Source organism: Ixodes scapularis, unplaced genomic scaffold (assembly GCF_016920785.2).
Source record: "Ixodes scapularis isolate PalLabHiFi unplaced genomic scaffold, ASM1692078v2 PGA_scaffold1__304_contigs__length_218370807, whole genome shotgun sequence".
Lineage (NCBI taxonomy): Eukaryota > Metazoa > Arthropoda > Arachnida > Ixodida > Ixodidae > Ixodes > Ixodes scapularis.
In genome coordinates, this window is record NW_024609846.1 from 2,944,934 (window position 1) to 2,971,376 (window position 26,443).

At 47.1% G+C, this 26,443-nt stretch overlaps 2 protein-coding genes across 3 annotated transcripts; one reads left to right on the plus strand and one right to left on the minus strand.

The window, feature by feature from the left end:
* Positions 1 to 3,049: 3,049 nt before the first annotated feature.
* LOC120847939 lies at positions 3,050 to 4,409 on the minus strand. Its single transcript, XM_040219878.3, has one exon. It carries the CDS (start codon positions 4,407 to 4,409, stop codon positions 3,153 to 3,155), a length of 1,257 nt encoding a protein of 418 aa, XP_040075812.1. The 3' UTR covers positions 3,050 to 3,152.
* Positions 4,410 to 7,950: 3,541 nt separating this feature from the next.
* LOC115316451 lies at positions 7,951 to 26,338 on the plus strand. Of its 2 annotated transcripts, none has more exons than XM_040219879.3 (10): positions 7,951 to 8,622; positions 12,855 to 13,066; positions 16,483 to 16,572; positions 16,662 to 16,718; positions 16,815 to 16,844; positions 17,287 to 17,361; positions 20,575 to 20,655; positions 23,273 to 23,520; positions 24,257 to 24,419; positions 26,062 to 26,338. In XM_040219879.3, the coding sequence occupies exons 1-10, from the start codon at positions 8,606 to 8,608 to the stop codon at positions 26,286 to 26,288; spliced, it is 1,200 nt and encodes a 399-aa protein (XP_040075813.1). In that variant the 5' UTR covers positions 7,951 to 8,605; the 3' UTR covers positions 26,289 to 26,338. The 2 variants fall into 2 exon arrangements, with proteins under 2 accessions (XP_040075813.1, XP_040075814.1); XM_040219880.3 differs by lacking the exon at positions 7,951 to 8,622 and adding an exon at positions 9,575 to 9,698 and having other exon boundaries at positions 26,062 to 26,321.
* Positions 26,339 to 26,443: the final 105 nt, after the last annotated feature.

Consider the following 26,443-nt stretch of genomic DNA (forward strand, 5'->3'; position numbering starts at 1 on the left):
TCAGTTCCACGCACCAGTACGGACTTGAGAAAAGAGGAGACAGCCATGTCCGCAGAAAAGCAGCTTGTACCCCCACACACTGATCAACAACCACGCACGCGTTGCCGGGAGAGAACTTCCAAGCAGCCACCAAGACAGCCGACGACAGCCTCTACGACAGGTTTCAGCAAATGTCCGGCAGAAAGTTCTGGCCAGCCAAATGTCGCAGCCGAACAGGCCGAACACTCAGTTCCACGCACCAGTACGGACTTGAGAAAAGAGGAGACAGCCATGTCCGCAGAAAAGCAGCTTGCACCCCCACACACTGATCAGCAACAATGCACGCGTTGCTGGGAAAGAACTTCCAAGCAGCCACCAAGACAGCCGACGACAGCCTCTACGACAGGTTTCAGCAAATGTCCGGCAGAAAGTTCTGGCCAGCCAAATGTCGCAGCCGAACAGGCCGAACACTCAGTTCCACGCACCAGTACGGACTCCAGAAAAGAGGAGACAGCCATGTCCGCAGAAAAGCAGCTTGCACCCCCACACACTGATCAGCAACAATGCACGCGTTGCTGGGAAAGAACTTCCAAGCAGCCACCAAGACAGCCGACGACAGCCTCTACGACAGGTTTCAGCAAATGTCCGGCAGAAAGTTCTGGCCAGCCAAATGTCGCAGCCGAACAGGCCAAACACTCAGTTCCACGCACCAGTACGGACTCCAGAAAAGAGGAGACAGCCATGTCCGCAGAAAAGCAGCTTGCACCCCCACACACTGATCAGCAACAATGCACGCGTTGCTGGGAAAGAACTTCCAAGCAGCCACCAAGACAGCCGACGACAGCCTCTACGACAGGTTTCAGCAAATGTCCGGCAGAAAGTTCTGGCCAGCCAAATGTCGCAGCCGAACAGGCCAAACACTCAGTTCCACGCACCAGTACGGACTCCAGAAAAGAGGAGACAGCCATGTCCGCAGAAAAGCAGCTTGCACCCCCACACACTGATCAGCAACAATGCACGCGTTGCTGGGAAAGAACTTCCAAGCAGCCACCAAGACAGCCGACGACAGCCTCTACGACAGGTTTCAGCAAATGTCCGGCAGAAAGTTCTGGCCAGCCAAATGTCGCAGCCGAACAGGCCAAACACTCAGTTCCACGCACCAGTACGGACTCCAGAAAAGAGGAGACAGCCATGTCCGCAGAAAAGCAGCTTGCACCCCCACACACTGATCAGCAACAATGCACGCGTTGCTGGGAAAGAACTTCCAAGCAGCCACCAAGACAGCCGACGACAGCCTCTACGACAGGTTTCAGCAAATGTCCGGCAGAAAGTTCTGGCCAGCCAAATGTCGCAGCCGAACAGGCCAAACACTCAGTTCCACGCACCAGTACGGACTCCAGAAAAGAGGAGACAGCCATGTCCGCAGAAAAGCAGCTTGCACCCCCACACACTGATCAGCAACAATGCACGCGTTGCTGGGAAAGAACTTCCAAGCAGCCACCAAGACAGCCGACGACAGCCTCTACGACAGGTTTCAGCAAATGTCCGGCAGAAAGTTCTGGCCAGCCAAATGTCGCAGCCGAACAGGCCAAACACTCAGTTCCACGCACCAGTACGGACTCCAGAAAAGAGGAGACAGCCATGTCCGCAGAAAAGCAGCTTGTACCCCCACACACTGATCAACAACCACGCACGCGTTGCCGGGAGAGAACTTCCAAGCAGCCACCAAGACAGCCGACGACAGCCTCTACGACAGGTTTCAGCAAATGTCCGGCAGAAAGTTCTGGCCAGCCAAATGTCGCAGCCGAACAGGCCAAACACTCAGTTCCACGCACCAGTACGGACTTGAGAAAAGAGGAGACAGCCATGTCCGCAGAAAAGCAGCTTGTACCCCCACACACTGATCAACAACCACGCACGCGTTGCCGGGAGAGAACTTCCAAGCAGCCACCAAGACAGCCGACGACAGCCTCTACGACAGGTTTCAGCAAATGTCTGGCAGAAAGTTCTGGCCAGCCAAATGTCGCAGCCGAACAGGCCGAACACTCAGTTCCACGCACCAGTACGGACTTGAGAAAAGAGGAGACAGCCATGTCCGCAGAAAAGCAGCTTGTACCCCCACACACTGATCAACAACCACGCACGCGTTGCTGGGAAAGAACTTCCAAGCAGCCACCAAGACAGCCGACGACAGCCTCTACGACAGGTTTCAGCAAATGTCCGGCAGAAAGTTCTGGCCAGCCAAATGTCGCAGCCGAACAGGCCGAACACTCAGTTCCACGCACCAGTACGGACTTGAGAAAAGAGGAGACAGCCATGTCCGCAGAAAAGCAGCTTGTACCCCCACACACTGATCAACAACCACGCACGCGTTGCCGGGAGAGAACTTCCAAGCAGCCACCAAGACAGCCGACGACAGCCTCTACGACAGGTTTCAGCAAATGTCCGGCAGAAAGTTCTGGCCAGCCAAATGTCGCAGCCGAACAGGCCAAACACTCAGTTCCACGCACCAGTACGGACTTGAGAAAAGAAGAGACAGCCATGTCCGCAGAAAAGCAGCTTGTACCCCCACACACTGATCAACAACCACGCACGCGTTGCTGGGAAAGAACTTCCAAGCAGCCACCAAGACAGCCGACGACAGCCTCTACGACAGGTTTCAGCAAATGTCCGGCAGAAAGTTCTGGCCAGCCAAATGTCGCAGCCGAACAGGCCGAACACTCAGTTCCACGCACCAGTACGGACTCCAGAAAAGAGGAGACAGCCATGTCCGCAGAAAAGCAGCTTGCACCCCCACACACTGATCAGCAACAATGCACGCGTTGCTGGGAAAGAACTTCCAAGCAGCCACCAAGACAGCCGACGACAGCCTCTACGACAGGTTTCAGCAAATGTCCGGCAGAAAGTTCTGGCCAGCCAAATGTCGCAGCCGAACAGGCCAAACACTCAGTTCCACGCACCAGTACGGACTCCAGAAAAGAGGAGACAGCCATGTCCGCAGAAAAGCAGCTTGCACCCCCACACACTGATCAGCAACAATGCACGCGTTGCTGGGAAAGAACTTCCAAGCAGCCACCAAGACAGCCGACGACAGCCTCTACGACAGGTTTCAGCAAATGTCCGGCAGAGAGTTCTGGCCAGCCGAAAACAACAAACGAGGGAAAGATAAGGAGTTACTGCATATGGAGGAGTGGAAAGGCAACATGGCCGGACTTGGAGGGCAAAAGAAGACACTGTTGGGACCCATGAACATCTGAGATCTGCAATCTCTTGACTGTAGTGTCCTGGCCATCGGTTCTAAAAATGTCTAGGGCAGATGATTTCATCGGAACATCGAAAAAGTTCCTAGCATTTGTTAATGAAGCAACTTCGCACGTGCTTTGAGACACCTCTAAAACGATGACTGGGGATTTCCTGATCAGGTAGCAGTCTCCTTTGTTGATGGTGTGGGTGACTCGTTTTGCAACAGAGAAGCATGTTGCTCCCGCATGTTCAGAAAGCCTGCGGCTAACTTGCGCCAAAGGGTTGCTATGTGTTCGCAGCAGGGGCTTGAGTTTTCCGAGAAAACTCTCGAAAGGGAATGCACTAAATGCGTCAAGCGGTCCGTGGACAAGGCACTCCTCGGCAAGGTGGCTCAATGTGTGTACATTGTAGGTTAAAAACCGTGCTCCGTAAAGTCCTACGGTGCCATACTCCTGCACAAAAAAACGAAGCAGGTCTCTGGCATAGGCGTTATGCTCAACGTGGTGAGCTGGTGATGCAAGAATTCTTATGGCCACATGCAAAAAGAGAAAATGTTCGTACTGGTGATCTGGAAGCAGGCCCCTCAGAACAACAGGTCCAACATACAAGAGGAAGGTCCGGAATTCTGTTGCCTTCCACCGGTCGACCTCGTCCACACCTCTGGGCTTCCGTTGGAAGTGTCGGGGGAATACTTTGGCACACGACTTTAGTCTTCTGTTGAGTTTTTCTTTCTGCGTGGTCCTCAACGATCCACGCCCCCTAACCCACGTTTGAAGCAGGCGGCGCATCACACCTAGACACACTAGATGCATGTAGTCTAGGGGGAAAAGTGAAATTATATCATTTTTCAGCAGAGTGAACGGCGAGTCACCCACGTGGTGCAATGGGTCCTCTTGGTCACGAAATGACTTGTCAGTTCGTTTTGGTGCTTCAAGTTCCGGGAATGTCATCCTTCCCTCAATGTGCCGACCCTTCTGGCAGCACCTCTCACAGCCATGATACCCAGTATGGCCCTTGACCTTCTTAACAAAGCTCCTTGCAGGAGCATCGCATATGACGGCTGTTAAATGGACGGTTAGGCACGAACCCTTGTAAACGAAGCCGTTGGCTGTCATCTCTTGAATTTCCTTCAAGAAGGGGTCAAGAAAACTTGAGAGGTCTGGAGGCTTGCCGCTGTCGCAAAACATACTGACAACAAAAGGGGTGCTTTCACCACAGTTTGTCAGGCGACAAAGGATTGGCCAAAAGCCAATGTTTCAACTCTTATAAAGAGGGAGCCCATCAATGTTTGCTTGGAGGAGAAGCTCCTGTGGCACTGTTTTCCCTTGCAGGGCTTGCTCGATACCTTTCTTCAGCCCAAAATGAATAAAAGTTCCATCCTGCTCCAGCGGGGCCTTCCTCTCGGTGCCGAGAATAGTTCGGGCATCTTTAGGGACGTCGTGGCCGAGTCTCCTTAACGCAGCAGCGGTCTCATTCACTGCTTCATGTGTGAAGTTGAAACGACGCGCTAAGATAGCCAGTTCCTCCGTGGCCGTGCGCGGACAGTCTTCCGAGGTAGCTCCGCTGACCTCGAAACTTGCGTTGCATGGCTCGTCTTCAGATGCAAGCGCGTCTGCTGGGTCGCAGCCTGTCGCAGGGTCAGCTCCACTTCCGTCAGTTGTGCTGCTTCCACAAGAGCCGGGGCAAGGTTCGTCATCGCTTGAAGCGCTGCTTGTTGCGTCCCTTGAAGAGTCGCTTGAAGCGGCGTCGGCGGTGGACCTTCCGGCGGCGGCCGTAGCGTTTGCGGCCGCAATCCTACTTGCGATTTCATCAAATTCCTTTCGCAATGTTCGTGGCTTTTTCCACCTCGAACTCATGCTGATCAGCTTGGTGAGGGGAACAGACGAGTCAAGTAAATAAAAAGAAAAGCGGTCGCCCGTAAAATAAAAGGAGCGCAGGGCCTGCGTGGGCCTGCGGAAAAGACGAAGGGTCGGGGGCGCGGGAAGGCACCTGAAGGAAAGAGTTCAGAACATACAGTACTCGAGAGGCTAGGCCGCGAGCGGCTGACAACGAGGCATTGTAGTGAGCCACTGATCAGTGTAGTGAGCATCTGATCACGTATAGGTGCCTCCAACCGAGTAAAGCCAAGACAGAGCCACCACCAGCCACGAGTAGCCTGTGCCGCTGTAGCAGCTGTGCCGCTTATGCCCTTCTTGAGATTCCTCCTGAACGGTGACATCTGGGCACAACAGCTACAGAATTTTTCGTCGTTTTCCTATAGTAAAATTAAAGCTTCTGTCTTGCACATAATTTTACAAGAGCATGAGCAACTCAATGTCGAGCAAGCGGTGCTGCTCTATCGGGTGCTTACAGCGTCTACGTTAAAGAAGTGGTTTATTAAATCGGTCGTAATTCCATCGCTACGCAGCAGGGTCCTTCAACCCTGACTTTGGGCCTTGGGGTGGGTGGCCGTCCTGGCTACGCGGTCGCTCCAGTGCGAGCTTCCTACCTTCGATAGCAATCGGGCGTTTCGCGAGCCTCGAGCGTGAAAGAACTCCCTGCCGGTGTAGAAGTTGCTAGCGGGAGCACATGAAAATCACTTTTTTTTTTTATTTATATTGTCTCACTTTCGTTAGAGGACGTGAGAATGAACCCCAAGTTGGAGCCACACGCTCGAGCCACCAGCTTTATCAGTATTGTACCGAGGTTGTACCTATGGCTGTACTATCAGTGAGTGGGGCACAAGCGAACGTGAGCACTTCGCTTGAAAAGATGCACCGATGACATGATTGTTTGCTTTATCACGTAAGCCAAAGGACCGTGTTTTTCAGCCCAGGTAAATAAACTATAAATCACAGAAAGCTCAAACTCCACGAGAATGTACGCTAGCGGTTGGGATATAACGCGGAAGTTTGACAACATAACATTGCTTGGATCGGGTCACATAAGCCTAATATGTGGGCGCCAGCTGTGGCATCTATTTCCAGCGGGGGAAAAAAAAACTTCTCACCAAGAACGAAAACAATATTCTCTTTCATTGACAAGTTTTTTTGTTTTTGTTTTTTTTTTCTTTGATATGAGTCCCAAAATCGTCCGCAATGTCAAATTCTGTTTTTACGATATTAGGCTTAGGTGGACGTGTCGGCTCGTAGAGAAATTCATTTTCTCTGTCATTTTTTTTATTCAGATATCGTAACGTTTTCAAACTTCCGCGTTCTATCCCAACCGCTTGCATCACATTCTCGTGAAGTTTGAGCTTTTCGCGGTGAATATTTAATTTATCCAGGCCGAAAAACACTGTTCTTGTTTCTCGGGTGCTCCCTTACAAGTTCCAAAAACAGTGGCCTGTGACCACTCCTGGCAAAACCTCAAAACAGTGAGCTTTTTTTTTTTTGCCTCAATAAAAACACAATAACAATAGACTATAGCACGTTCGTAGTCAAAAATGCTCCCAGCCGTCTTAAAACCCGAGACCGTGAGCTTTGTGAACTTAGTGAACCACCAAACTCCACATAAGGCTATTTGTCTCTCGTTACAAAAGCCTGAGTTTGTCATATGGGTGAGGCTTGAGCGCAGGATCCCTGGGCTTTGTTTAAGCAGAATGGCTGCCATGTGCTAAAGTGTGCTAACCTATGACAATACAATCCGCTGGGTACCTCAGCAGTTCTAATTTCAGCTGTGATACATCTTCGGTTTCTCTCAATAAAATGGCATCAAAGCAGTGCCATTGAGCATAGAAGATCTCGAATCCCAGACAGGAACTCACCGGACAATTAAGCTCACCGGATAGACGCTCCCCCCACCTCTTCCCACTTTGTAGATCGAACGCTGCAGAGGAGGCGACCTCCCCTCCACCATTCGCTCCACTAAAGAGGAAAGGGGTGGGAGGAGCTTCCGCTTCGTTCTTGACCTGTCACCGGCTATAGGCTCATCACTCCAACATTGTTGTAGTTCTTTCGATGAATATTTTTTACATGAACGGGCCGCTTCAACAAGTTTCCCGTTCGACTAATTCGCCTAGTGCGAACTGTCTTATTCGACGAATTGTCCGTCTACCAGTTGTCTGTCGGCGAATGGGCTTTTGACGAATGGTCCTAGACCCTGCCTCTTATGGGCTTTTGACGAATGGTCCTAGACCCTGCCTCTTATGCCTAGTTTTGACAGTCATGTTCAGTGCTATTGAAATGACTGCAATGGTAGAGGCGTTGGTTCGCCGTTGAGAATAAAGTAGCTTCGTGAAGTAATCACGAGTCATATGGTTGTCCAGGTTGCCTCAATCGACGTTCGCTGCGCTATGCCCGCAACCGACGCAAATGTCTGAACTAGTAGCAAGACCTGCATTCACCAGTGAAATGTGCAAAACAATATTTTTGTTTCACGCCCCTCGATGTGTTCGCGTTTGAATTTGATCAATTCAAACGTTGCGTTGTGCTTGTTAACAACAGGGGTGGATCCAGAACTCCCTTTTTGGGGGGGGGGGGGGGGGGGGGGGGGCAAAAAATTTGTAAGGATACTATTCTCCCATTCTTTCGTCTGCGCACCGGGGGGGGTTCAACTAGGTAAAATTGCCTTCCTAGATGAGGGGAAAGGGGAGGGGGGAGTAGACTGTCTGGGGGGTGGCCGGCCCCGTCGCCCCCCCCCCCCCCCCCCCCCCCCCCCCCCTGGGTCCGCCCCTGGTTAACGCGGCCACCAGATGCTAGGCAGCTCGCACGGTGCGAGCGGTGCGAGAAAACAATGCTCGCCCACTAATCAACGACACCTAATATTTTTTTGTTTTTTGCCAGATGGCGCGAGTTATCGCCCAACGCAATTTACGATTGTTTCCCTACATCCCTAGGTCCCTTTTCTCCCTCGGTTTCCGTGATTCTACAGGTCTGTCCCCGTGTCTCCCGAGTCTTCTTCCGAGCACGACGTACCGCACCGAGCAGCGCATTTTCTTTGTTTAATATTATTTAGATTTCGTAGATTACGTTAGTTTTTATATAGATTATTTCGTTTTGTGTAATTGTATTCTTCATCTGTGTCCCCGTGTTTCCTTCCGAGCACGAGGTTCCGTATTGAGCGACTTTTCTTTGGTTCGTATTATTTAAGTTTCGTAAATTTAGGTCTCCTTTCGGGCCCGAGGTTTTGCACTGAGCAGCTTTTCTTTGTTTTGTATTTAGATTTCGTAGATTTAGGTTTTTTTTTTTAGTACTATCGACTATCGTTTTTGTAACGATTATTTCGTGTTGTGTCCCCGTGTCTTCTGAGCACGAGGTTCCGTAGTGAGCAGGTTTTTATTTTTGTATTTAGATTTCTTAGATTTAGGGATTTATTTTTTGAGTACTTTCGTTTTTCGTATCGAATATTTCGAGCGGTGTAATTGTCTTTTTGCTGCAACGACGCAACAAGCTCAACGTCGACGATGTCCTGGCAGCCCGGGTAAGTGACCCCTTTATTACTTGACTTTCGAGCACGGCTGAAGTTTTAATGCGGAACTATGCGATTGGGCGTACTGACAGAGCAGAGAGCACAAGAGTTTGTCGAAGTGTGATTGAGACGGCGCAGTGTGTGCGTCACCGCGTTCCGTGCATCTTCGTCTCTTGAGCGCACAACGATGTTGCTGCTCGAGCGACGCTCGTTGAGAAGCTCGCGCGCTCAGTTATCCCGCTATTACTCGTGAAGTACCGTACGCTCGAGCTCCGCTTTGCTAGGGGGAGCTCGTGCCGTCATTTTGAAGCATGGGTTGGGCACGTTATCTCTGGGCACGCTACCTGAAAGCGTACGGTCTACCAAAACACCCTAAAGCCTGGTTCAGACAGTTGCGTTTGACTGCGTTTGACTGCGTTGCGGCAGCGAGAAACCAGGACATCCCTGCTGCTTATATCGCGTGCTAAGATGATTCCTTGGAATCCACGCTTCATACGAAGCACAGATGTGCCGGTGACTCGCTTTCCGTTCTCGACGCAACGCAGTCAAACGCACTCAAACGCAAGTGTCTGAACCGCCCTTAAGGCCCGCTTCACCGCTCATTCACACTGAAAGCGGATCCGCGTTCGCAAAGCGGTTGCGAACGCGGTTGTATAAAGATGCAGTACAATTGCACGCGCACTCAATGACATCAAGTGCGCGTGCTATTTCGCCCAGTGCGCGTGCAATTTCGCCCAGCAACTTTACGTCGCAACACCAGCAGCACGGACCTCCCGCATTCGCACGCAGCAGCCGAATTGCTACGACTTGCCATCATCATCAGGAAATTTTATTTTCCTTGCACTATTTAGACGCACAGTTACATGCTAAAAACATGTTTTTATATCTTTAAATTGCGTTAAAAATACAAACTCATCTTTCTGAAACAGTTCATTTCCAAAAGCGATTAATTTCAAACCAGAACCAAGTCTTCAGTTATCATAAAAAAAAAAAAAGCAAATTGGGTTACGGGGATATTTATTCACCGCATTCGGTGGGAGTTAGTACCACGAGGGCGCCACAGTATTTGGTGCCCCAGTAGACTTCCGGTAGTGTATTTATTTCTTCAGTAACACACAGCGATCGGAAAATAAGATTTTCCTTCGGAGAGGTACCTGTAATAGGTTTGTAAGAACCTACGCGCTTTGTAGAACGTAGTACAAATAACAAAAGGATGTGTGGCAAGAGGAAAAGAAGAGGAAAACCGGAAGCGCGCAGGGGTCCGCCGATAGTGGGCGGCAGCGAGCTTGTTTGCAAACAAACATTGGTGAATACAGCCTGTAGTTGGTCAGCAATTTAAAGTTGCGACAAGTCACTTGCTGTAGATGAGCAATTTAGCCAGTGCTGTACACCGCTAGCGTGGGGTCTTTAACGTGCACCACGCAGTAGTGATACACGACCGCACGCTGGTACGATGCTCATCGAAATGGGCAGGGGTGGGGCTCGAACCCAGGATCCCTGGATTCTGCAGCGTGAGCTTTCGCTCCACGCGCGTCGAGCTGGGTGTGCGCTTTAGCCCACTCGTTACAGGGGCCGAACCCGATTTCAGCAATTCGTGTCGATCTAGGGAAAGCTATGAAACAACCCGCCAGCAACCCCGAAAGTGCTTGAAAAGTTGCCCCGTCTGAAGCGGGCTGAATGGGTAGTATCCGTACAGTTGTCAGCCTAAATAAATATTAAGAATAAGTTTTGCATGCTCCGAAGTGGTAAGTTAGCGCGAAGATGTGACTCTGTAATGCCCTACTTGGTCGCACTGTTCAGTGCTTGGTGCTCTGATCAGTGCTGATCAGTACACTTATCACCAGTAGACAATGCTTGGTCGCTGCAGCATGAGTGCGGCCACCGAAAGCTTTGTATTTGCCATCTTGTGCCCACAGGAAGTCAGCCTTTTGAGCATTAGGCTAGATGGCATCCGTGCTGGAAAACACATTCTTGTTTGCCATCATTCGACAAAAAATTTTCTAAAACCCTGTGGTTACTATGTTATCTTCAAGAGCATGTGGACAGTTTTACGAAAGTGCAGCATTGCAGGAAAAAGGCAGAACTCGTCAAATGCAAGTCTCATGACATGATCAGAGGACATGCCTTGGCACGCCGAAATGCTGCGTCCTTGCCTTCGCACGCTTGGACACTGATAAAAAGTAGACGTCGTGTGAATGTGTTAACCATTCGGGAAGGTTTTGAAGGTGTGTCGCTTTTTACATGTCTTTGCCGCATACATATCACTCGCAGATCTCTGGATAGTCCAGCAGTTCTGTTTGGTTGCACTATGAGTGGTTGCTATCATGCGCTATCGGCAGTGTTTAAAATGTACTCGTATGGATCCGAATTACTCATGTCACCTGAAAACAGAGCAGCACAGTTATGTATGGGTTACAAATCACATTGACGCTTTTGAGCTATGCTATCAGGGGTGTCGGAAGTGGGAGATGGGGGAATCGAGAAAGATAAATTTCTATTCCCTTCCACAGATTTGGTTGCTAGAAATGTCCCGGAGGCAAAGAACGATCTTCTCCGCCGCTGTGTTCTGTCGGCACAAAATCAACTAATTGCTGGCCCACGAGTGCTGCAAGTTACAAATACAGTCTTCAGAGTAAAGTAAAACGCTGCTTCAGAGGCACATAAATCTTCATACACGACAGACCTTCAGCATCATCTACACGATTTCAATGCTTGTTCAGTATGCCCAAGTGTGCAAGGGTGGAGATGCAGCACTTCAGCATTCCAAGGCATGTTCTTTGATCCCGCCGCAAGACATGCATTCAATGAGTTGTGACTTTTTTATGCCGTGCTATGTTTTCATAAAGATTTCTATGTGTTCTCAAAGGCACCTATAACCAAGTACACAAGGAAAAAAAAAAAAAAAAATTCAGCGAATGATTGCTATTAAGTTGAAAACGTGTCTTTTAGCACACTGCCGCCCAGCCTCTTAAAGGGATACTACAACGAAATTTCGGCGCTTATTTCTTGGTCTATTCGTGTTCAAGGGAGCAGTATCACATCAGACGCACCAATCTCTTGTTGAAAAAGACACAAAAGGAATTTGAAAACGAGTTAAACGATTAGCAAAGAGCACCCGGTGGCTGCTGCTAACGCCTCCCCGAGAATATATTTTGTGTGTCCCAAAATGCCGCTATTGTTCCTCTACAAGATTATAGAAGATTAACCCGTCACTCAAAATTCGTATAAAAGCAGCCGCCTCCGTGGCTGGAACGTCTAGGACATCTTCTCGATGTCAGCCTTGACGCAGCTTTGCTCATCTCGAGACAAACTACGTCACGATTGCGGCGGAGGCCATGTGCTCTCCGCTGGCTGCTCTCCGAGCACTTGCCAGAGTGGGCCGTTTATAACGAAAAACACAGCCATCAGGCTCAAAATACAGACGTTTTATTGTCATTTACGGATATTGTGGATCATATTCAGCCTATTTGTGAACACGACGGGTATATTTCAAATTTCGTTGAAGTATCCCTTTAAAACGCTTTAACTGGTCAACATCCCGTTGGTACATGATGGCCGTCTGGTGGCTGCATTCGCGGAGTGGAGAAACGTGATCTAACAATTGTCATAGAGATCAGTAAATTAATGCATTTTTTTTTTAATATCAAATAGCAAACTTAATTTAATCGTAAGTTACAACAAAAATATGAAACTCTTCTCTTTTTTTGGGTCAGTATGCACACCTTTTTGTGTGAATTTAGGAAAAAAACAAAAACATTTGTGACATTTCATTTAACAGGCATAGGTAAGAAAAGAAATCTGATTTTTCTCTCGTTTTTTTTCCCCAATAAAATGCTCTGATTGCCGGCCCTCAGGAACTCTATCTCATTCTTAGTCGCTTTGTTAAACCCAAGGTACATTGTGCAGTATTTAAAAATAAATAGTGTGGCACACCACGAACTCGGTGTGCCACTTACACGGGCTTGCACTTGAGCCCGTGCATTGCGAGCGCTTGCCCGTGATCATAGGTCAGTCATGCTCAAACCTTTGACGGAGTCGGACGTCTTTCATTATTGGCGGGTCTGCTGGGCCGCAGAAACCGTCCATCTTCAGTTCCACGCGAGTGAGCCCTCATCAACTTATTCCGTGTCCTCTTAGGCCCATCCTCCCTTTCTCAGCAGCACGGCCCTAATCTTGAATTATTACCCACTGCTAATCAGCTGTGGCTTTGCCTTGCAGTAACGAAAATGTTATATTCATTACAGAAAGGAAAACCGCCCTTTTTGTGCGGTTGAGTTTGTCGGGGACGACAGCGTGGCCGCTGTTCCGACGGCCTGGCTCGATGCTGACAAGACGATGTGTTCTTGGCCAAAAAACGTTCCACCGGCATCAGTGATAAAACTGGCCCAGTCTCAGGCCCCACCTGGGAATGAAGAGGAGTGGCCCCTCCACCCTGTGCGGGTGTTCTCCTATTGCAGTAAGTGGTGTTTGTATGATATCCTCGTGGCTTCAAGTTGTGAAATCTTTGCACATACCTAGGGGCATTAGTCATTGATATGATCATGTAGTATATCTAAAGGTAAACAATGTTTAGATTTGGACTGAGAGTGTAGTTTGCACATACAGGGATGCCTCGTTAATATGGACACCTCCGTTCCTTCCTAAGATTGTCCATAATGTAAGCTGGCCACATTAATAAGACAAAGGTTTATCTAGTATTTACCCAATTCGATCCCGAAAACTTTGTCTATATATATACACAAATTCAGCTCTGTTATGTCATGGTGCGGTGGTGGTGCGTCAGGCACACTTCCGGTCTGGGGCTGTGGGTGGAAGTCACCATGCGGGGCGTGCATGCCTGTGTTTTAGAAGAAACCAGGCAAAAACTTGCCTTCTCGTCAAAATGCAGCAACTGAGGCTGTACCAAAACAGTTGCGAAAGGTTTGAGGATCAGTATTCATGAGTTTTCTGCCTGCTTGGTTCATCCAAAAACATGGACAGGGCTAGTGAAAAGGAAAACCAGATGGCATTGGACCACGATTGCTTGTACAGAAAGCACTTTGAGTTGAATTCGCGGATACTTATGGCCATCGAATTCATTTGTTTTGTTCCAACATGAATGTGAAAAAAACGGCCAAGTTGTTTGGACCACCCGCGGACTATGTTTAGTGTGTCTTCAAGTTCGGACGGCTGCCTGATCGTTCAAACCGTTGTCTGCTCTTCCAAACGTTCCTGCTCGTTCAAACGACAGCGGCCCGTAGCGAAAACATTGACCTGGTAATTGCAATATGGAGTAAGCGCAGGCCTTCAAAAGACCTTTAATTTTGAAGGTTGGTCAAGGTAAGCAGGCTCAGTGTAAACAGTAGATACAAGATGTTGATAATTGTTACTAGTTGCCATCACCGACTTGTTATGTCTCATTCACTTGGACTGATTCTGCTTGCAATTTTTCGTATCAACGTCAACCATCTCCGCTACAGTTCATGCTTTTGCAGCTGGAGCGACATAATGACTGAAAATAGCAAGCAGAATCTCATCCTGCGAATCAGGCTTTAGCGTCCATTCTGCGGCGTCTACGCGGAAAGAATCGCCACATGCAGTGAAACAAGCCTAGTTAATTTTGCTTAGGCTGCTAAAGTAGTCTGACTCTGCCAGGAGGACATAGAAGCAAAAATTGCAACATAGAAAAGAGCATGGGGACACACATCGACGCCAAAAACGTAGCATTCCAATGGTTTGTTGACAGACGACGGCAAGCTTGTATTGATCATATCATGTCGTATTGCACCTGAGACTGCGGTGGAAGAAATCGGAAGAACTTTCAGTAGAAGGAACAGACACAGAGAACGTCTCAATCAGAGAGAACGTCTCAAACAGACACAGAGAACGTTCCTTCTACTGAAAGTTCTTCCGATTTCTTCCACCGCAGTCTCAGGTGCAATACGACATGATTAGCTACCACCAGCTCACGTGCTCTCTCACCGTCTTTTCACTAATTGATCATATGACTGCTTTGAGTAATTTTCACTAATTGATCATATGACTGCTGATTCCAGTCTACGTCCGGCAGTAAGACCAGGGACTACGTCCCTGGTCTTACTGCCGGACGTAGACTGGAATCCTCGTCCAGCACCAGAGCCTTCACAGCCCGACAAACCCGCAGACACGATCAAAGATGACGTCTCAGACAGGTCAGACAACCAGAGAGCCATTCGGGAGTGACCAAGAATCCCCCATTTATTGGTGCAACCATAAATATAGACAGATGAAACAAATCATATGACTTGTGATAACAGAAAGGAAAGAGTAGCTCGGAGCATTATCACAATGACATGAAAGATGCAGCACTTGATCTGTTTCAGTGCTCGATCTCACTGTGATGACTGCGAAATGCTAGTGCAGGTGCTTTGATTATTTTAGATGGTGTTGAGCTAGCCCATCGAACCTGACAGCAGCATCAGAAACTTGACTGGTAATGAAATGCGAGCTCTCTGGGAGTATGATTGCAATTGAAATTTCATAGTCAAAAATATGTATCATGTGGCGATAGAGCAGAGCTTTTACGTGCACGTTTTCCCTCACAGTTGCCATAGCACTGTCAGCAGCCAGTGTAGGAAACGAGCGTGAGCCTGGAGTATCTCTGTTCTTCAAAAAGCCGTAGTCTTGCACTGCACACGCACGAAAGGGAGCGTAGCACTTGCTAGGTTGCCATGTCTGTATTGAGTGACACACGTTTACATGTTCCGGCTTATAGGTCTTATGAAAACCCGTTAACACACAGATGCATTTGACTAGGACCGACTGAGACAAGACTGATTTTTTAAGCTTCTTGCGAAGGCCTATGACCAGCAGTCCAGCAATGGCAGCCGGTCGTAGGCAGTCGCAAGAGGCTAAAAGCTGATCGTGTCTCATTCATTCGTAGTCAAATGCAAGTGCGTGAATGGGGCTTTACATACAATGGACAGATTTGAAGCTCGCAAGCAGCAGCTAAAGTTGCTTCGGCTGCTCCTAGTGCACGCCATTTCAAAGTTGCACTCGCCCTACAAATGAAAGTGTCACCTTATGCGGCGAAAACCTGAGTGAGAGGAGAAGACGAGGTTGGATGGGGATGTCAAAACGCTGAACTCTGGTTGGAATGATTGATGCGTAGGTCTAAAGCTAGCTATCTTTGTCTCAACTGCACTTGTCGAACACATCAGAATGGGAATGCCAGCGTCCGGCATTGGGCTTTCAAATTCAAACACGTTTGATGAGTGCAGTGGAGATAAAAACAGCTAGCTTTATTTCTACCACTAATCATTCCAACCAGAGTTCAGTGTTCCGACGTCCCTGTGAGCTCTCGTCTTATTCTCTCAGTCATTTTCTCAACACATAAACCCCAATACACTACTAAGTGCTTCAGTCATGGGTGTTTATTCTCTCGGCATTGCTGCTTTTTGAGCCAAAGTTAATTTTGCTCTGTGTAGATGTTTGTGGAATCGCGACAACTGATTGTGCAGCTGCAGATGTTTTGCATTTCTTCTGACCATGACTGCATATGGGGCCTTTGCATTAAATTTCAGAATGATGCAAGCAACAGTGCGCTTCTCATGCTAGCAGCAGACACCACACTGTGCTGTACATAAAAAAAAAAGTATTTGAAGCCTTTACAAATGCTGATCTTGAAAGAGTGCTGCTATCAGGCATTGCCCCCAAATGCCGGTTTCCCGGCAGAACACTACAATAATATATCCTTTTGGTATTGTAAGCTGTGAAAGGAACCATATCTAGAAAATTGTAAATTGGTTTTAGTGATTTTTTGCTCTGTTATGGGTTGGCATTGCAGTATTGTAAACCAGGTTTTGCACGAGCTAAATAATTAGTGGGTCTGTATCAATTTGCTTTCTCTTAAAGAAACATACAAGAAGGCCAAAAGGAAGGCCACCGAGGGGCTGGAGAACTCGTGCTTGGAGAGCACAGATGTCGGGGAGCCCGATGATGGAGGTATGTTGATCATAGCAATTTAACATTTTCAGCAGAAGAAATGGTTCTTTGTTTAACCTAGTTTTATTCTGATAATATGTCTGTTCTAGCCACTGGGAGAGACAACACGGCCGACGCTCCTGTGCGTCTCTCAGTGCCCATTCCACGTGAGTTAGCCTACAGTAAAGAAAAATATATTTCATCTTTTTTTTACCTTGCGAGAGACACTGACAATGTATTTACACTTGACATTGATTTTGCAGCTACTGGCCTGGGAGGTGCCTGTGCAAGGGGTAAGTGTCCTTGCTTTATTTCCACATGTTTTACACATGAGAATCTACACGTTATTCATGAAGGTTCAAACCTATCTAGAACTGTAAAAAGTGATTCCTCCATTTGACTTTAGAAAACAGTTAATTTGAATTGGGATTTTAAGATTTTGTTATTTGAAAGATGCTCGTGGATACAAAATTCCTCTTTTATGTGAATATAAGCAAACAATAATTTATGAAATTAAAGAGAGTTTGTTTTAAAATCACGCCTAAACCTTTCTGATGTTCCATTTTGGCAGTATGGCAGCAAGAAAAAAAGGGGGGGGGGGGGGTTCATGCCTTTTGCATGCATTGCATTCTAAACGAGTAGATAAAAGTTGTCTAAGATTTTAGAAAGAAAAGGGGCACTCTGGCCAAGCCATAATTGCCCATGTGGAAAGTAAATTGTGATACTTTTCTCCAGCCCCTCCCAAGCGCAGGGCCCCAGACCCTCCATCCAGTAAGGGGTGGTCCAAAGAAAGTCGGGCTCCTACATCTCGTAAGTTTCACAGTCGGCTCTTTCCAATGATTCACAGATAATCTAGACTGACATAGGAAAGTTGTATATTTAACCCGCTTGTTTGTATTTCTAGAGATATCACATACAAGGTTATCAGCTATTTTTTAAATGTTCAACAAACTGTGGCTAGCATTAATCTGCTTCGCTCACTGATCTCTACGATAATTGCTGGATTGCGCTTCCCCGCTATTCGAATGCGGCCACCGGTTGGCCATCGTGCCACAGGTAATCAACCTTTTGGAGCGCAGCGAGGCTGGGCGGTAGCGTGCTGAAGATATGTTTCTGCTCGTTCGTTATCATTTGCCGGAGAATTTTTTGAAAACCTGGTGTAACCGTTGACAATTACCTTTAAGAACGCGTGGAAAGTTTTACGAAAGTACAGCACTGCAGGAAAAAGGCACAACTCGCCAAGTGCAAGTCTTGTCGGTGTCGCAACGTGATCAAAGCTTCCTTGGCACGCCGAAGTGCTGCATCTCTGTGCCTTCGCATCCTTGGATACCGGTCAAGCTAACAGCTTGGTGCTACTCAAAGATCAGACTTCACCGCCAGGCAAGGCGGTTTATAGAGCACAGCGCAGGCCTAATCATAAGATCCAGTAACATTCATACTGTAATTTTCATGGGTCAGTAAAGAGTCTAACCCGGAAAATTTTTTTATGTGCTTCATTATATAACAAGCATAAAGTGTTGCGTTCATTGGAACTGCTGAATGCCTCAAATAGCACACTTTATTTTGTTTATAAAAATAATTGCATATATACTTACTGCAAACTGCTCTATCGTAACCTCATGCGATTACTCATGAATTCCACCACCTCGGTAAGTGCCCACAAGAAAGCCTCCCTTCAACCACCGCTGCCGCCCCCCCTCGTCCGTCGCCACTGCATCAGACTTATCTGGACCACGAACGCCGCAATTTACAAATGCCGCCGAGACCGGTTATAACGAAGTCAACGGGAATCGAAAATCACTTCGCTGTATCCGCTATTTCGTTATAACTGACTTTGGTTAACGAAGTGTGAAAGGGAATGGGAAATCGAGATTGCTTTGATGTAGCCGCTATTTTGTTATAACCGGTCTCGACACTACAGTCACCACAGTAAAGTAAAACGCTGCTCCAGAGGCACATAGATTTTCACGCACGTTGCACATGCAAAACACATCAACACGGCGTCGATTCTTGATCGCTATCCACGTGTGTGAAGGCACAGAGATGCAGCAGTTTGGCATACCAAGGAAATTTCTATCATGCCGCTAGACCGGCTAGACTTGCTTTCAAGGAGTTGTGCTTTTCTCCTCTGGTGCTGGACTTTTGTACAAATTTGCTCATGTTCTCGAAGGCCAACGAAGGTCACCATTTACGCCAGGTTTTAAACAACCTCTACGACAAATGACAATAACTAAGCAGAAAACGTGTCTTCAGCACGCTGCCGCCCACCCTAGCTGCGCTCTGAAAGGTAGATTTTTTGTGGCAAGGTGACTGTGCGGTGGCCGCATTTGTGCTACAGCAACCAAGCGGGGATGCGCGATCCAGCAAATTGTCAGAGATCAGTGGCTTCACTCTTGAGCTGCTATACCTCTTTCACTCTGCATGTAAGGTTCTTGTAACAATTGTAACTGTTGGAATTAATGATTTGATGAGCATAAATGAGACAGCTGAGATGTTTCCCCTTGTCCACCGTCTGATACAGCCAGTGTTATTAGTTTAAAGGGATGGTGAACCGAAATTTGGATTTCAGAAAAAACAATGCAGGAAATGTAGGCGGGACGCTACAATCCCTACACCACTACTCGTAAGGCGATATCTCGAATGGATGGCCGCATTTTTGGAAAAAGAGGTCCAGATTGAACTAGGCCGACGAGGCGCGTGACATCACTATACCGAGTTTCCTCCTCTCTCCGCTTCGCTCCCTCAAGGCTGTGAGGCAGAGAAGACGCGAGGCCGTTCCCTCTCCTTCTCGGAGAAACATGGCGACATCATCTCTCTCAAATGCGCCTCCTTTTCTTGAAAAATTTGGTCATCCGTTCAAGATATCGCTGTATGAGTGGTGTTTTGGTGTTTGTAGCATCCCATTGCACACTTTTACCGCGTGTTTTGTGTAATCAAAATTTCGGTTCAGCATCCCTTTAAAGGGGTACTGCAGCAAAATGCCTAGTCTATTTTATGGTTTAAATACCAAGCACATTTTGGCCACACCACAAAGATGCCAATTTTTAGTTTCAATTGACGCCAAAAAACTTTTTAAAACAAAAAAAAAAATAAAAAAAAAAAATTTATTACCAGATTACACCTGGTGGATGCTTCCGAACGTTAAGTAAAACTTCACATAAAAGCAGTGCCACTCCCTAGAGGTATTGTGCTAAGCTCTGAGCGTGCATAGACTGTTAAACTTGGCGGAACTGAACTTCCCTTCTCTCCCTTGGCGGAACCGAACTTCCCTTCTCTCCCGTGCCTATTCAACTTCTGCGGGAAGCGGGCCTCTTGAACCGCCAGATTGTAACATGTTGACACTACCAAGTGGCACAGTTCACAACCACACCAGCCTCCTTGTAGCCTTGCCCGCGAAGTTAAACCTTACATCACGAGCGCGCTGTAGGTGCTGGTTTTCTCAAGAAGCATAGTGCTCTCCGACAGCTGCTCTCGATGGAATTGGCTGTTTGGAACGAAAAATATAACCATCTGTTAAAAATACTAATGTGTGATTGTCATTAGCTGACTTCAGTGATTACATTTAACTTCTTTCTTAACGTGGGAAGTATATTTTAATTTTCATTTCAGCATCCCTTTAAAAAAGGCTGTCTATACCGGCATTTGTGATGACACGTTTCACATGCACATTTTTTTGGCAGACTGCAGAAAATTTGCTGTCGCCTCCAATCTGCTGCCTCCGGTCACTCATAAAATTTTTTGCTTGCCTCGAAAACCGTTTATAAAAGAAGTCACCAAGCTTAAGCTTTGGACACCTTATGCTCATTTTGGAAGTGGAGCTGACAAACATACTTTGCCTCCCAAAAAGGTGTGCATTTGAAGCGTATCTGTCAGATTTCTTGACATTGACTGCCCTTGAGATGTTGGGCAGAGATGGACACTGGCTGTGCCAAAATGGCTGATATGTAGTTGCTGAAAAGTGTGAATGACTTGTGTGACGAGTTGAAAGACCTTAATCTGAGACTAAAACATACTTTACCACAGCCCTGGCAGAGCGGCAAGCCCCCAGGAGGCGGAATTTGGAGGCAGCTGAGGCAGCTCAGGTGGTTGAGGCTACCATGTCCCGTAAGCATACCAGATGTTTCATTACGATCACTGCTTAATATTGACCTGACCAAGTTTAGAAGACTGGCACAATCACATCTGTACATTTCATTTTTCCAATGCCCTTAGTATGGCATTAAATGCCCATACTCTCGATATAGTTCGACCACCAAAACAAAACCTGCCCATCACTCGTAATGCTCTGTTTTACATTTCAAGAATGAGATGTTTGATTGCCTGTTAAGAACAACATGTTTGACATCTTTACATGAACCGGTCATTGCTGATATCTACATAATCTCACTTCAACATGAATTGCAAGTCCCCTTGCTTTAGAAATAGGCCTTGGCTGCATGAATCCTTGTGCAGCAGAAGCACCTTTGAAACCTTAACGTGAATGGCAAGCCTTCTTGCTTTAGAAAATGTGCCTTGGCTGTATGAATCCTCGTGCAGCAGGGGCACCTTTGAAACCTATCTGTTCATACTTCTAGCTTTGTATGAGACCAGTTCTGCCTTTTGAACATTGATGCTTGTCATGATGGCAGTTGCACTGTGGCACCGACAGGTGGCAGCGGTGGGGGTCTTGTTAAATAAACGTTTTGAGGCCCAAGTCAGGCACTCGGTGCTTACACCAAAACAGGAGTGTTGGACATGCCTCGACGTGGCCTTGCCATAAGTCTGCAGTTATGGCAATACTCCGTATACAAACGATCATACTCCAGAATCACAAATTGAAGACCTCTCATGCTCCTAAGCAAAAAATAAACAAAATCGTTATGAAAGTGCAAGTATTGCCAACCTGAGCAAAGTGTACTATCGGGGAAAAATGAAATGCGAACAGAGGAGCGCGTGGCTCGCGGTACAGGCTGCGCCGCCTGGAAGTGAGCCTCGGGGCGAGGGTGCGTGGCCTACTTCGATGTGTTCACGCCCTTCGATTGGCGCTCGCCCAGCTTCGGCAGTGCGCCTCTCAGTGCGCTGAAAGCCGTCACCGCTATCTTTGCCTGCTCGGCGAGTGCGGCGAGCTTCTTTCCACCGCTCGCGCTGAGCCAGCAAAGATAGCGGCGATAGCTTTCAGCGCACTAAGAGGCGCACTGCTGAAGCTTGAGGAGCACAGAGGGAGGGGCGTGAACACGTCGGAGTAGGCCACGCACCCTCGCTCCTAGGCTCACTTCCAGGCGGCGCAGCCTGTACCGCGAGCCACGCGCTCCTCTGTTCGCATTTCATTTTTCCCCGATAGTACATGAAAGCATCCTAGTTGCGACATGTCATTTCATCAACTCTGAGATAAAATAGTTTTCCATATGTCCAACGGTTGCGACCTCTTTATCAGTGGCATTGATATCAGTATCTTAAGGAACCCCAACGTCCGTCGGTATCAGTGCCTTGAGGGACCCCAAAGCAGACTTTGTACACATGATGCCAGCAATCGCTTACATCAGTAAAAAATGTCGGTGACTGTGCAAGTAAGCACACACATAGGGCAGCAGGTGGCACCATTTAGCCGGCAGTAGTGGTGGCGGAGAAAGACCTGCGACCTTAACCCCTCCGCCACTCTGGGCTAGGTGGGGCAACCTGGTGCCCATAGCTTGGGTTGATTTGCATGTTCAAGCTAGCTGTTTTATTTTTATTATCAGTGACAGCTGTTTTATTTTTATTATTCAAATATCTAAAAAAAAACTAGTGCCTGATTAAGAAAAGTGACTAATGTTTAGCTTGTTTTAAGAAGCTTACCTATTGTGTTGAAATCTTGTGGAGTGATGAGGCTGTTTCCTATGCTCTATTTCACCTTACACAAGACAGTAGTAGATGCTATAAACCATAATCACCAGTCCAGTGCCACAACGTATCATGAGGCTGCGCACCTTCAGTGACGCTGTGCCCCTTCCGAAAATCTTGTGACGAGAGGTGAACTTAACATTTTGCCACCCTAGGCCTTCAACAGTGCTGCCCTCAAACCTCACCTCCCCCCCAAACCCTGCTTTCCATGGTCACTGGCCAAGGGGAGTGGTTGGGGGGGGGAGTAGCTAAATTTGGGGATATCATTTTCAAATATAGCTATACTCGTTTTCACCTTAAGAAAAAAATGAACTTTTGCACATTACTCATACGCTGCAAGTAGTAGTTCTCATACGATTTCGTTGTCAGAGGGGGCAGCAATGCTTTTGGCATTTGAAATGTGTACGGCTCCATAAGATAATATATATTTGATGTAAAATGTGCCTGCATGTATCTTAATTCTCTACATAAAGGGGGAAATTAGTAATGATCCGCTAGGAGCCGGACTTTTTTTTACTGTGGTCCTTGAGGTGATAACGGGTACAGATTTGGAGCTGGAATTTCTAAAGTAGCTAAATTTGAAGCTACAATCACGTCTATGATTTGTAGGTTTCTGGTCTCTCGAAAGGTGGAACAAAATATAATTTATTGCTTGGACGTAAACAATATGTGCGATGAAAGATCCACTGGCAGGACGGCCTACATTTGCTGCCATCAATTGCATAAGGCTTAAAAATATTTTTTTGAGCTATAATTTTTTTTATCATTGTTTTTTTCTTTTTAGTCTTAGGTGAAGTGTTGTTTTCAGCACGTTTCCTTCGTAGATCTCTGACCACAAGAATTTTCTTTGCCTCTATTTTAGCCTTCCAGTCGGAGCTACTGAAGGTGGTGCTGGATGTGCGGCACGAGGTGCACCTTCTCCGCCAGGACACGGCGCAGGTCCTGGCAAACCAGGAACAGCTGGCAGTGCGCATTGCTCAGCTTGAGCGTGCGAACTGCCCGCCTGATGCCCCAGTGCCGCCAGCGGTTTTTATTTTACCGCTGGCGACAATGGAAGATTTTGAGGCAGCAGAGAGGCGCCTCATCAACCCCCCTGATCAGGCTGTCCTGGTGAATATCAAACTTTTTTTCACTATATGTTAGTGCCTTGTGGCTCAACCGGTTTGAGAAATGGAGCGACGGCATATGTTCAACTGCTTCGTATCTAAACTTTACCAAAATGTTAGCTTAACCATTATCTCTATTTAGTCACAGACAGCCACTTATTAAGGCAGCATTACGATTGAAGATATGGCCTTATTGTTTTCACACCTCTACATACTTTTGAGTCAAGAACAGGGGCATATAGAATGATTAAGGGCAATCAGTGCTCGCTGGAAAGTATAAAATGAAGGGAAGAAGGCAACAAGAACATCAAGAACAGCAGGGGCCAATTACCTGATCTATTAATTACTTTCAGTAAAAGTCTGGATCGATCTTCAGTATGATGATAATGCAATAATTGCAGAGGTGGAAGCTAGCTGGACAATAACAGTAGTAACTCTGGAGAAAAGGTATGGCGACAAAAGACAAACACAAATCTCCAAATGCAGCTAGGTGTGTTTCGAGATATGTGTTTGTCCTTTTTTTTCCCTTGCTCCCCTTCTTCAGGGTTTATTTTCATTAGATCTTCCGTACTCTCTTTTATATAATAGTGTAGTAAATACTGTCAACAGAGTTAATGCAATTTCACATTACCTTTTCACTTAGGTGAGATGGATGCCATACCATAGTCAGTTTTCATCTTACTCATATTAAATGAACTGTGATTCTTAAAGTGCAATATTTTTTTCTTTTATTCGTGTAGAAGGAGCAGCTCTCCGGCCTGGGTGGCAACACTATCGCGGAGGCTGTGCGGCGCACCCTGGAGCGGCTCCTGCGGAAGCAGGTGCAGATGCACTTCAGCATCTGCGGCCGCAGGGGCAACAAGCGGCCGTTCAGGGGCACGCAGCTCTGTGCCGTGGCCGTTGGTAAGGTGTTTTCATTCCACACCTTCATTGCTAATTAAAAATGATGGGAACTTTTTTCTTTTAATTTGTCAGCTGCCAAGAATCTGAAGAATTACTGGATCAGTTTTAAGCAAAATTTGTGGTTTGTAAACGTGCGCGTAAAGTGGCAAGAGTATTTTCATATAATTCCTGAATAAGTGTTTATAAAGCAAGCACTTTCTTTATCATCATGGTTAGTCATTTCCCCTGATTTTCTAATCAAGTCGAGGCTTTTCCCTTCTGGCTAGTGATCTTAGGCGGTGAGCTGATGTTTCAAGTAATGCACCATGTTAGTGGTATTGCTATGGAATCTGGATTATGAAAAACTTAATCTTTCAGGGACTCTAAACAAATTGCACTGAGTTGAAAATTATACTTAAGATTGAAAGAATAACACGCAAAGGACAAACACAGGACAATTACGAAAGAATGTGGTTGTCCTGTGCTTGTCCTCCACATTTTATTTTATTCTTTCAATTTTAAGTATTGTTTGTATATACGGTAGAGCCTCATTCATACATTCCCAGTTAAAAATTATTTCGGCTGTTACAGTCGGGAACTGCAGTCCTGTCGAACTCTCATGGGGTTACCTGTTTTAATTGTTTCTTATGTTTGCCTTTTCAACTGTTACACCTCTTTTTCATTTTGCCTCTTCATCTCTTTGTCCAGCACGCATGCTCTCTTCTGTCATTCACAGCGGCTTAGGTCCCCTGGTCGCACAAATTTAATTTCACATGGAGCTCAGAGTTCATAATCATGCACTGCCCATGGTGCGCGTGCATGAAGCTTCATTGCTTTGCAGTGGCTGGTGAGAGCAGCGTCTGGGTTCTCTCAAACGGGGAATACATTAGCTTATTCTTAGGTTAGTTAGCAGATTAATATTGGTGTTGAAATAACACTCAGCACTGCTGTCAATGCCTAAAGCTGGCTCTGAATTGTGTGTGAGCAGGAAAAACTGGGGTCATATGCAGTGATGCCATTATAGGGTTGCGTGGCCCGCCATGACACCCCCCCCCGAGCGCTGCACCTAAGGTGGTGCCCCCCCCCCCCCACCTTTTCCACTTGCGAGTTGTGAATGCGAAAGCATGCAAGCCACTCGTCTCGTGCACTCCCCCCCCTCCCCCACCCTTCCCTCTTGTGACACCACTGGTCATGTGCAAAGTCGGTGCTTTTCACTGAGTTGGTGCTGTGATGTATGTGTGAACAGGCCTTTGTAGACGAACACATGGCTTTGATGCCACGCCACCGCAGTGACGCTGTTGTCAAAATGGTGCGTGCACAAACGCCTCACCTCACAGGAAGCTCATTTCCGCGCATGCACAGTGCCTACATTTAATGTGGCCAAATGCAGGCTTGTTTAAAACAGTGCATTGGTCTATAGGTCGACCTTGTTTGGTTATGATTACAGATCAACTCCTACTGGTAAAGAACAGTTTCCAGCAAATGGTTAACCTGTTTAGAATAAATATGGTAATTCTTTCTCGGCAGCCCTAAACTCGACTTGGAATAAATTACTGCACGAGAGTTTCCCCCTGTTTCTATAGGCCCCTAATGCATTTTGTGACTTGCTTTGTGGCGTGCATAACATTCGCTTCTGCTGTTTTTTTGTTTTCTTTTTCTCCAGCTATAATCCGGAGCCGAGTGGGAGGCAGCGTGGTCGACGTGGAGCGTGCCATTGGCGACTACTTGTCTGGGGCCCCGGATCGCGAGGGAGGCAGGGCTGAGAGGATGGCCAAGAAGATTCAAGACGCGGCCATCCTCTCAGCCCAATTCGTCACTGTCCTGCCCAGCAGCCTGCCAGAGGGCGACTTTGACGTCAACGCTGACATCTTGGACATCTCACAGACGTGATGTCAAGAACAAAAACGAAAATTGAAAATATAGAAATAAAAGAAAAAACATTGTTCCGAGTCTTCTTTCTCGTGCATTCCATCCACAAACTTGTAGCAAAATTGAAATGGCAGACTTTAAATTGTTTTGTTCTGTTGCGATTTAGCAACTCATGA